At 44.5% G+C, this 14889-nt stretch overlaps 1 protein-coding gene across 2 annotated transcripts; it reads right to left on the minus strand.

Annotated features, from left to right (window-relative positions):
- Positions 1-476: 476 nt before the first annotated feature.
- On the minus strand, positions 477-11044 carry taf5l (TAF5-like RNA polymerase II, p300/CBP-associated factor (PCAF)-associated factor). Of its 2 annotated transcripts, XM_061679702.1 has the most exons (6): positions 10911-11044; positions 8261-8405; positions 6461-6565; positions 4654-5000; positions 3529-3933; positions 477-2384 (listed from the first exon to the last, which is right to left on the minus strand). In XM_061679702.1, the coding sequence occupies exons 2-6, from the start codon at positions 8400-8402 to the stop codon at positions 1587-1589; spliced, it is 1797 nt and encodes a 598-aa protein (XP_061535686.1). In that variant the 5' UTR covers positions 8403-8405; positions 10911-11044; the 3' UTR covers positions 477-1586. The 2 variants fall into 2 exon arrangements, with proteins under 2 accessions (XP_061535686.1, XP_061535687.1); XM_061679703.1 differs by lacking the exons at positions 6461-6565; positions 8261-8405; positions 10911-11044 and adding an exon at positions 5397-5567.
- Between the last annotated feature and the right edge of the window lie 3845 nt (positions 11045-14889).

Below are 14889 nucleotides of genomic sequence, written 5' to 3' on the forward strand. Positions count from 1 at the left end.
CTTGATCATTGGAGAATAATAATTCATCCATCTGAACTGGTCGCCAGCCAATCGCAGCGCACATATAAACAAACAACCATTCGCACTCACATTCACACCGATGGGTAATTTTGAGTCTTCAATCAACCTACCACACATGTTTTTGGGATGTGGGAGGAAACCGGAGTGCCCGGAGAAACCCACGCAGCCACAGGGAGAACATGCAAACTCCACACAGGCGGGACCGGGGATTGAACCCCGGTCATCAGAACTTTGAGGCAGACGGGCTAACCAGTCGCCCAACGTGCCACCTAGAATAATCTGTTACAGAAATATTTAAACACCTGAGAACTCTTAAGGATCTCTTATTTTACTGTATAAATTTGCGCACACTTTTGTTTGTAACTGTTCTCTAGCTCCCCAGGGACATCATGACAGCCAAGAGGCAGAAAACCTTAATTATTTCACGTTTTTATTTTAATTTGAGGCCACAGGAGGCGACAAACAAAAGTTCATTGAAAAACTTCAGAGGTTACAAACATTCAAAACATGCAAACAAACAACTTTGTAGTAAAAAATAAAAATGTTCTTTCGAGCCCTGGCAAAGCAGCATGTTACAAAAATACACTATGATATCTACACTTCTTGTGTGGGACTCAGTGCTGAAATATACAAACACCAGTGAGACGTTTGCCTTCTGAAGAAACGTAACAGAAATAAACTAAACATTTACATCAGTGATTCCCAACCACTGTGCCATGACACATCATCAGGAGTGCCACGGGAAATTACCCAATTTCACTTAATTGGTCTGACAAACATTATATAAAGACTACAAATAATGTATCTTTGTTCATCTATCAACGCCAGCGGCGTATAGTGACAGGCAGAACAATTTAATCCTCTTCCACTAGATGGCAGAAAGTGCAATTAAGCTGTGTTATCTATTTGTTGCCAATCAACCTTGTATTCATATTCCCATCTGTTTTCCCCATTGCTCACGTGACCATCCTAACAATCCAAGAACATATAAAGGGACGACTCAGCTACTATGGCAAGGAAGTTAAACACCACCTGAGTTTTGTATTCATTTCACAATACTTAGTTTTTTCCCTTGCTCTCGTGATCATCCTGACGATCTAACAAGATGTAAAGGGACGCCTCAGCTACTTTGGCAAGGATCCTAAACACCCTGTAACAAATCTTGTATTCATTTCACAACTGTTTGTTTCCCCCCTTGCTCATGTGAAGATCCTGACAATCACAAAAATATGTAAAGGGAGGACTGAGTTGCTATGGCAAGGAAACTAAACACTTGTACTCGTTTCACAATTGTGTTTTCCCTCCTGCCCATGTGAACATCCTGACCATTGAAGAACCCAAAGGGAGGAGTGAGCTGCTTTGCAAGGATGTTACACACCCTGTAGCAAATCTTGTATTCACTTCACAATTGTTTGTTTTTCCCCTTGTTCACACAAACACACAATCCAAGAACATGTCAGGGGAGGGCTCAGCTGCTTCAGCAAGGATGTTGAACACCACATAAGTGTACTCATTTCACAACAGTTTGTTTTCCCCTTTGCCTGGTCCAACATGTAGCGAATAGTCTATACTTCTGTTTTATCCTGTGCGGTGCCTGTCACCAGCAACAGGTTGCAGGCCATGAACTGCACGTTGAGCACATTGCTGGTGTTTCCCGTGTACGAGCCCACCAGCTCAGCGGAAGAGCCGTCAGGCGGCGCAGCTCCATGGGCGCTGCGCACGTCCCACACCCGCACAGAGTTGTCGGTGGATGAGGACGCCACTAGGCTGCTGTCGGGGCTGAAGGACAGACCGGTGACGCTGTCCGTGTGGCCCCGCAGGTCCTTGAAGAGCGCCCCCGAGGCTAGGTCCCACAGCTTGACGCGCTGGTCCTCGCCGCCCGACGCCAGGTATTTGCCGTTGGGCGAGAAGGCTAGCGCCAGCACGGGCCCGCGGTGGCCGGTGAAGAGGCGCACCGATGCCCCCTGTTGCGTGCTCCACAGCCGCACCGTCTTGTCGCTGGAGCCGGTGGCCAGGTAGTTGGAGTTGGGGTGGAACTTGACGCAGTCCACATCGGCCAGGTGCCCCGCGTAGACGCGCAGCGGGTAGGTGCGCGAGAAGGTCCAGAGGCGGGCAGTGCGGTCGTGGGAGCCGCTGGCGAAATAGAGGCTGCACGGACTCACGTCCACGTCCCACACCGGGTAGGCGTGGCCCTGGTAGAGCACCGTGTTGGTGAAGCTCCCCAGGTCCCAGTAGCGCACGCTGGTGTCCTCAGAGCATGACAGCAGGCCTGAGCTGTCTGTCAGGAAGGCGGTCCGGAACACGGGTCCGCTGTGGCCATGCAGCATCTTGATCTCGCTGCCCGACGCATCCTCCTCATCCATCTGAGAACACGCAAGCGGGCAAAAAGTAAATTATAAAAAGATTAATACAACTGAACTCTTCTTCGGATTAGGTAGGTGGGAATGAGTGAATGATTGTGAATGCAGTAACTGCTTTCATAACCATTTACTCATTCCCTACTCCCTAATCACTACAAAGGGATTTTAAATAAAATATAAATATTGGTAACATAAACAATTTTACAGTTTTAACATTTTAGTTTTTTTTTTAAATGTATTAGTTAATTTATGGCAGCATGGTTGTCGACTGGTTAGCACATCTGCCTTACAGTTCTGAGGACCGCGGTTCAAATCCCGGCCTCGCCTGTGTGGAGTTTGCATGTTCTCTCCCGTGCCTGCGTGGGTTTTCTACGGGTTCTCCGGTTTCCTCCCACATCCCAAAAACATGCGTGGTAGGTTGATTGAAGACTCTAATGGTAATGGTTGTTTGTTTCTATGTGCCCTGCGATTGGCTGGAGACCAGTTCAGGGTGTACCCCGCCTCCCGCCCGAAGATAGCTGGGATAGGCTCCAGCACGCCCGCGACCCTTGTGAGGATAAAGCACAGAAAATGGATGGATGGATGGATAGATAGTTAATTTTTAGTAGATAAAAGATTAAACTAATTTTATATTTAACAACTTTGATAATAAAATCATGTATTAATATATTTATTGTAAATACAAATATTAGTAAAACAAAGAACTTTACAGAATTGGTTAATTTCTTAATTGTAAGTAATAACAAAAATACTAATAAAACACAATTCTCCAGAAACATTGAACATTAATTGGTTAATTATAAACTAGCAAAATAGACAAGTTTAAATACATTTAACCTGTTGAATGTATTTTATTTATTTATTGGTTAATTTTACTGTTGATAAAAGTAACCCTAACCCTAACAATTTTACATATACATCTAACATTATTTTGTTAATTGTTTTATTAAAAATAATAATAAAAATATTAGTAAAACTATTTTACATAGACATTTAGCTTTTTTTAATTAATTTATTAACTTATTTATTTTTACTAACACAATGAAATTATTTGTAAAATAAATGTAACTATTAATTTTTCATTTTATTAGACAACTGGTTCATTTATTATTTATTGTCAATGCTGAACTTTGTGTGCAGTACTCACTTCCTCCTCCAGGACGTCACATGCCAAGCGTACACGTGACACGTCGCTCACGTGCGGCTTAGCCTTGAGTTTGCGCGCGCGGAGGCTCCACAACTTGACGGCGGAACTGTCGAAGCCGGCAGCTAGCAGGCGGCTGTCGGGCGACACCTCAGCCGCATTGAGCAGCTGCTCAGTGTGCCGGAAGGCGTAGAAGCACACGGTGGTGAGCGACGGCGGACCCTCGCGGACCTTCTTGATGCAGTCGCGCAGTGCCTCCAGGGCCGCCTCGCTCTGCGGGACGGCCGCAGGGAGCTGCTCTGCCGCCGCTGCCTCGCCACCTTCGCTGGAGTTGGGGGCGCCGGTGGAAGGGGCGGTCACGCCCGTCATCCCATAAAGCTGGTAGTCGGTGCGCCTGGAGGCACTCACCTATGGAAAGCCGCTTCAGCATTTAGTCAATATCCAGTTTAAGGTACATGTACTAGTATACTTTGTTCTCACTAGTAAGACAATTCAGTGCACTAACAGAAAGAATAGGAGACAGCAATAATATGACTATCTGACAAATTTTGTTAAATCTTTCCCCACAACTAGTGCCCAAGCCCCGCGACCCTAGTGAGGAGAAGCGGCTCAGAAAATGGATGGATGGATGGCTAGATGGATGGTGCCCCAGCGGCACTATCCATCCATCCATCTTCCAAGACGCTTATCTTCACAAGGGTCACGGGCGTGCTGGAGCCTATCCCAGCTATCTTCGGGCATGAGGCGGGGTACACCCTGAACTGGTTCCCAGCCAATCGCAGGGCACACAGAAACAAACAACCACACACTCACATTCACACCGAGGGGCAAGTTAGAGACTTAGAAACCCACGCAGGCACGGGGAGAACATGCAAACTCCACACAGGCGGGGCCGGCGACTGAATCCCGGTCCTCAGAACTGTGAGGCAGACGGGCTAACCAGTCGGTCACTGTGCCGCCCCAAGCGGCACTAGTAGTGGGAAAAATATTAGTAAGGCACAGTTGTTGTATTACTGCGCACAGGATAGAGTAGTGGAAAAGATTTACTTGTGTCCTTCTCGTTCTACTAGTGCACTGACTTGTCTTACTATTGAGAATTGAAATGGTGATACTGCTTTCCACACTCACCTCAAGCTGCAGGTGCGCGTCGAGGACCCTGCAGATGGCGCTGTTGTCGTCGCTCTGCAGGTAGCGCAGCAGGTAGCCGTGGGCGCCCTCGCTGAGGCGCACCACGTACTTGTGCTCCAGAAAGGCGCTCAGCCGCGGGATGGCCGCCACGTCCTGAGCGCCGAGGACGTGGCGCAGCTGCTCCACGGTGGCGCGCTGGTCCCCGTCGTGCAGGAAGGCGGCGTGGAAACGTGTGTAGAAGCTGTCCACCGCCGACTTGAGGCCACAGCGCACCATGTCCAGGTGGAGGTAGACGAAGAGGGGATAGAGGACCGCGCTCACTTCCTTTGCCCACGAGATGTCTGCTTCTGTACCGCCACGAGGAAGACAACTGTCAATATCAAGTCATTTTACTTTAATGAGCACCACCTGGCAAGCTAATTAACTGCCAGCCGTTTTAGAGCATTTTGACTGACCTTTCAAGACCCACACATTATTGTGTTCCGTCAGAAAGAAAGGAAAAAAAGTCTGTTTATAGCTTTTTCCCTTCTTTAGTAATCAGCAATAGAACATAGGTTGTTTTTCACCCAAAACCTGACCAACAATTGGAGAAAAAAATAATTTGATGCTCATATTCTGTACTTTTGTGACACCCCTAACTATTAAACAACAAAAACAAGACTACAAAAGGGATTTTGATGGCAAAAATAATAATTTCTTTACAGATATACAACTAAGAAGCACGCCAAGTGACGCTGACTCACCGCATGCCTCGAGTTGAACGTCAGTGGCATTTTTTCATGGCGTTCACCGTTCACTCGATTTTTCATGCCGTTCACACTTTTCTCACGACACACTTTCTACTACTGACCGCGACACATGCTCTGTTTATACCATTAATATAAAGGTGCATCTCAATAAATTACAATACTGGAGGAGAGTTCATTGTGTTTCAGCAATGCAATTCCATAGCTGACCACGTTTCTTCCACTGTCGATTGACTTTCCCTATCCACTGGTCACGTATTCCTTTTTCACGTGGAAAGCCCAAAAAAAAAAACCTCTTGCCGCTGCCTGAACCATTTGTACAGCCAAATGCTACACAATAAACCATTGTGACATCGCTAAATCATACGACAACAAATATACAAGGACAGGAACAACGGCACACAACGCCAAATGAACAGGCGGTTTGGCTGGTGTTACGTCACAGTGCTGGTTAGAGCCGAAGACCGGAAGGCAACTGATGCAAAAAGCAGACGCCGCATTCTGAATCATATTTAACTGCTGTATATCCGCAATATAATCACTTCAAAATGGCAGATGTGGTTTGTAAAGGGGTTCCAGAATAATCAAGAACATTTTTACATTTTTGTCCTCTGACCTTTAAAGGCACACATCCAACACATAACACTTTATCCGGCCAGTTTATTTGTTTATATTCTCTTTTGTGTTTTATACAATAGAGTGCTATATTTTGTGATTGAAAACACAAACAATGGCAGTGTTTTTAGGGTCACGGAATAAATTCAACTCAAAAGATACCATTGTACAATTGTTTTTGAAACAATTATATCATTCACCTTTGTTCTCAATTATTTTATTCTTTTTTGTTGGATTGTATAAGCGGTTCATAAAATGGATGAATGGATGTTCTGACTGTTTTATATGCTTCATGATTGTCACAATCACAATAAAAAAAAATGGAACAGTGACCCACATCCACTTTTGCAGCATTGCGGCCAATAAAATTTTCATTAAGTGCTTTAAGAAGCGTGTGCCAAGTAAGTGTGTGGAATGTGGCGTAGCAGGAATGTGCGACAGCCTACCTGAAAGAAAGCAGCGCAGCCTCGCATACTGGGACTCGTATTGCTGCGGGTCTGACTGGCACGGCGCGGCCGACACCACATTGGTACACCCCGACTCACTCTGAACTGTGCGCGCACACGCACACACACACACACACACACACACACACAGAGAGAAGAAGTGTTAATTATGAAATTTTATATAGTATATTCAATTGTCACTTCTGCGCAGATTTTATTTCATGCAGGGGGATTCTGGAACGTAACAAGGGTTTACTGTACTTTTTGGCATTTTTGCTGAAAATTTAAGTGTCAAGAAAAGAAGATGCAAGGGAAGGGTTGAACAAACTACGGCCCGCAGGCAACATCAGCAACAAAGCAATATCAAATTAAGTCCAGTCCACCAGGTTTCAATTAAACATTTTAAAATAGTTTTCATGCTTAATCACTAAATAATCAGGGTGTACACCAGAAATCACCAACAATTTTTAAACAGGTATTGATTATACAAAAGGCTACCAGTTTGATACTTCTGAAATAACTAATTTACTCAAATTACCTTTAATGATAAGTTATTATTTTATGTTATGTTATTATTAATAATAATATTCATCTTTGTGAAGACACTGATCATGTTCATGATTTCTCACAACAATAAGTAAACAGACAACTATCAAAACGGAACGCTTTATTTCCATAAATCTCTGCCAGTGTTTACATTTTCAATTGATCTCTTCTACAACATTCCCAGGAGATCACAATTTCCAATCACTGGTGATCGATTTTTACCTTGTGTTCAACATATACCCCGCACCGAGCATTTGCATTATCAAGAGTCCTGGAACATTTGTAAAACTAATTTAGCTGTTTTTTCCTAAAAACTAGTTCATTGAAATAAATGTATTCATAGCTATTTATTTTTTATTTATGTATTTATCTCGTAAAATAATGTTGATTAAATTATTATTAAAGTGTTAATAAAGTAAAACTTTGCATGTACTTTCATCGTTCACTTAAAATAAATTATAAAAACAGAAAGCATAAATTATGATTTTACAAAAAAACTATTTTACATTAAATTAAAAAATATTTAAGATTGTAAATTTATGAATTGGACATTTATACATTCAGAAATATTAGTAAAATCATTTTTACATGTTATTTACTTGATTAAATAATTGGAAATGATGGGCAAATGTAATAATAAACAGGGAAAATTATAAAAAATTAAAATGTTACATTAATTATTATTAAAACAATTATAAATAACATTACATAATGTTATCTAGCTATCTGTTTTAAAAATCTAATTTGGCCCTTTGCCAAAAATGTTTGGCCATCCCGCTCCATTCTCCGAGTGGTGTTATAGCACCACCTACAATATCATCTGACCTGCTGTCACTGTGCCACCTCTACAACTGCATCCTGACCTTACATGATATCAATGTAACTGAAGAAGTGAAAGCAAAACATCTTAATAATTTCCCCTTAAAAATAAAGACGGAGGCAAATCTTTTTTGATTTTTAAAGAATGTCTTCTTCCCAAGAAAAGAGATATTTGCGGTAATATGAATAAGTGTAGCATTGGACAACAATGTCGATTTGATCCAGAGGTATTGTAAAAGAATTATACGATACATGGTGATATCTATTTAATTGGTGAACGGAAAAGTTAAAGAAATTAGAATTTAACCATAACATTTGAGGCAGATGCAAAGAAAATGACTTTTTTCTCCCCATAAGTTAAGACAGTATATAAGAATATGATATCGACTTGACCATGGCTTTTGGTGTACTGGATTAGCTTGTTGTGTAGCTCACCGGTGAGGCTGGCAGCCATCTCCTCGGCTGTCTGGAAGAGTTTGGCGGCTTTCAGGGAGCCGTCGGCAGAGTCCACATACTGCCTGCGCTTGAGATACTGAGCCACGGCGTACTGGATTTGCTCCGTGCGGACCCGCTTCATGACCTGCCAGCAAAGGACCTGACACTTAGAATCACAGATGCATCAGCACGCAAACATGAACGACTTTGCATTGATGCAGTGGCAGACCATAGTCCATTGAGCATCTATACAGGGTGTCAATGATGGTCTCATCTAGAACATTCTAGTTCTGGTCTCATCTAACGGACACCATTCATTGCATATGTGACAGAACACAATGGCAAACGGAGGGCACATGCTAGAAATTAAGCTCGGCCTATACTAGTTACCAGGGTCCGACCTATTTTATGGGCCAATATTAGCTCTCTTCATCCACCCATCCATCCATCTTCTACCGCTTATCCGGGTCGGGTCGGCCAAAGTATAGAGAAAGAAAGGATCTGCTTATGATCCAAAACACACAAGCACATCTGTGAAGCACGGTGGAGGTAATGTCATTGCTTGAGTTTGCATGGCTGCTTCTGGAACGGGCTCACTAGTTATTGATGTAACTCATGATGGTAGCAGCAGAATGACTTCTGAAGTCTACAAACCCATTTTGTCTGGCAATTTCCAGAAATATGCATCCAAACTAATCGGGAGAAACTAATCGGGAGAAGCTTCATCATGCAACAAGACAATGACCCAAAACACACTGCCGACACAACAAAGGACTTCATCAGGGGAAAAAAGTGGAAGGTCTTAAATAGGTCAAGTCAATCACCCGACCTTAACCCAATAGAGCATGCATTTTACCTCCTGAAGAGGAGACTGAAGGGAGAAACTACTTTCCTAATAGCCATTTTATGACTGTTTTAAATGAGTGATACATGGATACTCTCATTTTTGAAATACATTTATCACAAGTTGGCCACTTACTGTATCTTACATTGAATGAGCAGCCAGCCGTTAGTAGCTGAGCTACTGTTGACTTCCACCACTGCCATGAACTATCCAGACCTTGCTGTGCATCACCTTGACAAGTATAGCACCCTGCTTTCTCCTCATTTGTCAAACCTCAACTGGACTTGCTAACATGGCACTCCTAACATAATCAACATTTTAATTACCACCGGGGATTATTGAGCATCTTTGGGTCCCTAGAAAGGCACTATATACAATCTGAGCTATTATTAATATTATAATTAGGGCTGCCTGCAACGAACAATTATTTTAATCAATTAAGATGTGGATTATTTTTTCGATGAATCGGATAAAAAAAATCCCCCCCTTCATTAAAAAAACAGGACATTATTTCAAAATGACCGTGCAGAAAATGCATAAACATAAATTGATTATGATTCAGTTACTGGTTTGGTCTGTAACATGTCAGAAAATAGGAAAAAATGTTGATCATTGTTTTCCAGAGTTAAGGGAGATGTTTGCAAATGTCTTCAGTTCCTTAAACACAAAGATAATTTGTCTGCTCTCATGGAGGACTCCAGAAATTAGAGACTATTTACTGGTGAAAACCTGAAATTCCAAGAATTTGGATAATCTTAAAGTCTCCAAAAAATAAAAAAAAAATAATAATAATCAAAATAGCTGTGGATTGCTTTGATGATCGACGAGTTGTTTATTAATCGATTAATTGGGGCACCTCTATTTGCTGTGTTTCTTCTTCCTTTCTGTTAGATCACATTTGATCAGGTGAGATTTTGGTCTTGGGAGACTAGATTTGAGATCAGTGTCGGAACAGACTCTTCTATGTGTGCGATTTTCTGTGTTGAGATTATCGGAGCACACCACACACGGTACCACCAAAACTGTTAAACGCCTTAGTTTTTAATCTTCATGTGGGGGTAACAGATTTAAAAGGGAAAAAAAATATTTTAAGACTTGCCAAATCATTATGCGTATGTGGTGCACCAGGCCTACCACAATCAATGTTTTAATTACCACCATGGATCATTGATAGGCATCATATAAAAAGTCTAAAATACTATTCATATAATAACTGATGGGGGGGGGAACCGTTGTCAAACACGCTAAGTATTTAACCCTTCTGTTATTGTGCAAGTTAGACTGACAATTACAGAGGTTTTTTGTTTTGTTTTTGTTTTTTTAAAGTAGTAAGTGTACTCAAGTTTAATAACTGTAATCGAGTATAACGCTTGATTGAAATGGTGAGTAGCCTACAGGAATGAATATTCGTTTTTTGATAATTGTTTAATTGACACAGGAACATTACTGCCGAGAAACGAAAGTAACAAGAGGGTTTTGTACTTTTGACAGCAAAGCTACAAAGTTTTGAAGCTGAAAAACGGTCCTCCGTGCATTTACAGTAGCTAATCCGATAGCAACGCAACCGCCTAAATACTCACGCATACGGCATGAACGCGTTATTTTAACTGGGCGTCCATTAGAACGAAATGGTGTGAAATAACACAGAGAGCGAAGGAGTCGTTAAAAGGCTACCTGCCGTGTTTCCATTTTGCTATGTGAAGCGAACGGCTAACTTAGCTCCAATGCACCAACCCCAACCGGCGGCGTCGGCACGGACTTTTTAGCAGCATTCTTGTGTACCAGCGATCAGCTTCTAGAACTCACTGCATATCCGTCCGGTCCTCTCAGTGATCAGCTAGTGGTTCCACTCCAGACGGGTTCAGTCGAATAAGAAAAGAGAGTTTCTGTGATGCTCCATTTGGTCTGTCCGCCTCCAGCTCAGCCTCCATCACATTGAGGTGAGCTGCTCGTTCTTCTTCAACGGGCGGCCGCTCCCGCTGCCGCAACGTTAAGACTCATTACCGCCACTCTATGACAGGAGTGTGCAGCACAATGCTTTTAATTGACCTGGTTATGGCGACTCAAGCCAACCGACCTGACCTGAATTTAGTGAAAAGATCAGTTTTCAAACCTTTATTGAGCGAGTCACAAAAATCCAACAAAAAAGTCATAAAATGTATATTATACACTGGAATATTGATGATCTTGTCTCAATTTATTGTCAGTCAGTTTGAAATCTTGAGTTGAACACTGCTAATTATTCAGTGGTGTGAATGACAGCAGGTGGATACACAGGTTGGGCCTTCTAGTGGAAGATTTAATTGTTATGCCTGTCACTATATGGCGCAAACAAATATTCTTTGTAAATAAATAATAATTTCAGGACAAATTAAGTAACTTTGGATAATTTCCCACAGCACATCTAATGATATCTTACAGCACACTTATCAGCACAGTAATAGGGAATCACTGAAATAGATAGATAGATAGATAGATAGATAGATAGATAGATAGATAGATAGATAGATAGATAGATAGATAGATAGATAGATAGATAGATAGATAGATATTTAGACACCCCTCTTCGAAGCCGTCACCTTATCGTGGTGGAGGGGTTTGTGTGTCCCAATGATCCTATGAGCTAAGTTGTCTGGGGCTTTATGCCCCTGGCAGGGTCACCCATGGCAAGCAGGTCCTAGCTGAGGGACCAGACAAAGCACAGCTCAAAGACCCCTTATGATGACGACAAAGAATGGAGTCAGGTTTTCCTTGCCCGGACACGGGTCACCGCAGCCCCCCTCTGGAGCCAGGCCTGGAGGTGGAGCTCAAAGGCAAGCGCCTGGTGGCCGGGCCTGCACCCATGGGGCTCGGCCGGGCACAGCCCGAAAGGGTAACGTGGGTCCCCCTTCCCACGGGCTCACCTCCTGTGGGAGGGGCTATATGGGTCGGGTGCAGTGCGAACTGGGTGGTGGCCGAAAGCAGGGACCCTGGCGATCCGATCCCTGGCTACAGAAGTTGGCTCTATGGACGTGGAATGTCACCTCTCTGGCAGGGAAGGAGCCCGAGCTGGTGTGTGAGGTCGAGAAGTTCTGACTAGATATAGTCGGACTCGCGTCCACACACATCTTGAGCTCTGGTACCAGTCTTCTTGAGAGGGGTTGGACTCTCTGCCACTCCGGAGTTGCCCACGGTGAGAGGCGCCGAGCAGGTGTGGGTATACTTATTGCCCCCCGGCTCGGCGCCTGTACGTTGGGGTTCACCCTGGTGGACGAGAGGGTAGCCTCCCTTCGCCTTCGTGTGGAGGGACAGGTCCTGACTGTTGTTTGTGCCTATGCACCAAACAGCAGTTCAGAGTACCCACCCTTTTTGGAGTCATTGGAGGGGGTGCTGGACAGCGCTCCCGCTGGGGATTCTATCGTTCTGTTGGGGGACTTCAATGCTCATGTGGGTAATGACAGTGAGACCTGGAAGGGCGTGATTGGGAGGAACGCCCCCCCCGATCAGAACACGACCGGTGTTCAGTTATTGGACTTCTGTGCTCATCACGGATTGTCCATAACGAACACCATGTTCAAGCATAAGAGTGTCCACACGTGCACTTGGCACCAGGACACCCTAGGTCGCAGTTCGATGATCGACTTTGTGGTCGTGTCATCGGACTTGCGGCCACATGTCTTGGACAGTCGGGTGAAGAGAGGGGCGGATCAACTGATCACCACCTGGTGGTGAGTTGGCTCCGATGGTGGGGGAAGATGCTGGTCCGACGTGGCAGGCCTAAACGTATTGTGAGGGTCTGCTGGGAAAATCTTGCAGAATCCCCTGTCAGAAGGAGTTTCAACTCCCACCTCCGATAGAACTTTGCTCACATTTCGGGGGAGGCGGGGAACATCACGCCTTCATTGCTGAGCCGGCCAACCGGAGCTGTGGCCGTAAGGTGGTCGGTGCCTGTCGTGGCGGAAATCCCTGAACCCATTGGTGGACACCAACTTTGAGGGATGCCGTCAAGCTGAAGAAGGAGTCCTATCGGGCCTTTTTGGCCTGTGGGACTCCTGAGGCAGCTGATGGGTACTGGCTGGTCAAGCAGAATGCAGCTTTGGTGGTTGCTGAAGCAAAAACCCAGGTATGGGAGGAGTTCGGTGAGGCCATTGAGAAAGACTTCCGGACGGCTTCGAGGACATTCTGGTCCACCATCCGGCGTCTCAGGAGGAGGAAGCAGTGCAGCACCAACACTGTGTATAGTGGGGATGGGGCGCTGCTGATCTCGACTCGGGACGTTGTGAGTCGGTGGGGAGAATACTTCGAAGACCTCCTCAATTCCACCGACACATCTTCCCATGAGGAAGCAGAGTCTGGGTTCTCTTAGGCGGGTTCTCCTATCTCTGGGGTTGAGGTCCCGGGGTGGATGAGATTCGCCCGGAGTTCCTTAAGGCTCTGGATGTTGTGGGGCTGTCCTGGTTGACACGCCTCTGCAACATCGCATGGACATCGAGGACAGTGCCTCTGTATTGGCAGACTGGGGTGGTGGTCCCCCTTTTTAAGAAGGGGGACCGCAGGGTGTGTTCCAACTACAGGGTGATCACACTCCTCAGCCTCCCTGGTAAGGTCTATTCAGGGGTGCTGGAGAGGAGGGTCCGTCGGGAAGTCAAATCTCAGATCCAGGAGGAGCAGTGTGGTTTTTGTCCTGGCTGTGGAACAGTGGACCAGCTCTACCCCCTCGGCAGGATCCTCAAGGGTGCATGGGAGTTCGCCCAACCAGTCTACAAGTTTTGTGGACTTGGAGAAGGCGTTCGACCGTGTCCCTCGGGGAGTCCTGTGGGGGGTGCTTCGGGACTATGGGGTACCGAACCCCCTGATACGGGCTGTTCGGTCCCTGTACGACCGGAGTCAGAGTTTGGTCCGCATATCCGGCAGTAAGTCGGACTTGTTCCCGGTGAGGGTTGGACTCCGCTAAGGCTGCCCTTTTCCACCGATTCTGTTCATAAGTTTTATGGGCAGAATTTCAAGGCGCAGACGAGGCGTAGAGGGGGTCCGGTTTGGTGGCCTCACTATTGGTTTTTGCTTCTCTGCTTTTTGCAGATGATGTGGTTCTGTTGGCTTCATCAAGCCGTGATCTCCAACTCTCACTGGAGCAGTTCTCAGCCGAGTGTGAAGCGGCTGGGATGAGAATCAGCACCTCCACATCTGAGACCATGGCCCTCAGTCGGAAAAGGGTGGCGTGCCCTCTCCGGGTCGGGGATGAGATCCTGTCCCAAGTGGAGGAGTTCAAGTATCTTGGGGTCTTGTTCACGAGTGAGGGAAGAATGGAACAGGAGATCTACAGGCGGACTGTCTGTCTGTCTAAATATACATCCATCCATCCATCCATCCATTTATTGGTTGATTGACTGATATTCAACATATTAAAAGCAGCACTCAGTATGATGCAGCACATCACTGCAAACTGCAAGTAAACTACATATTGTTAAATGAATAGTGTAAATCAAAAGTGAGCAATACTACCATTAAATATGAATACTCTATATCATTATTTTAAATAAGTTATTTACAATATACATTAAGTATTAATATTCCTAATCCTTACCCCATTCGGCATAATTACGATTTGTGTAAATACTGTCAGCATATAAAGCCGCCTGGAAATACAGTAACAGATTTTTTTTGTACTGGATCTTTTTTGATGGTGTACCAAATTAAGTGGTCACTAAATTATTGTAAAGTTAATTTTCTAAATACTGGCATAGATATTTTTATAAATGAAGTTGCATAGCTGATCAAATTAATTTCAGAGTTTTGTTAAACGATT

Source organism: Phycodurus eques, chromosome 6 (genome assembly GCF_024500275.1).
Source record: "Phycodurus eques isolate BA_2022a chromosome 6, UOR_Pequ_1.1, whole genome shotgun sequence".
NCBI classification, from domain to species: Eukaryota; Metazoa; Chordata; class Actinopteri; order Syngnathiformes; family Syngnathidae; genus Phycodurus; species Phycodurus eques.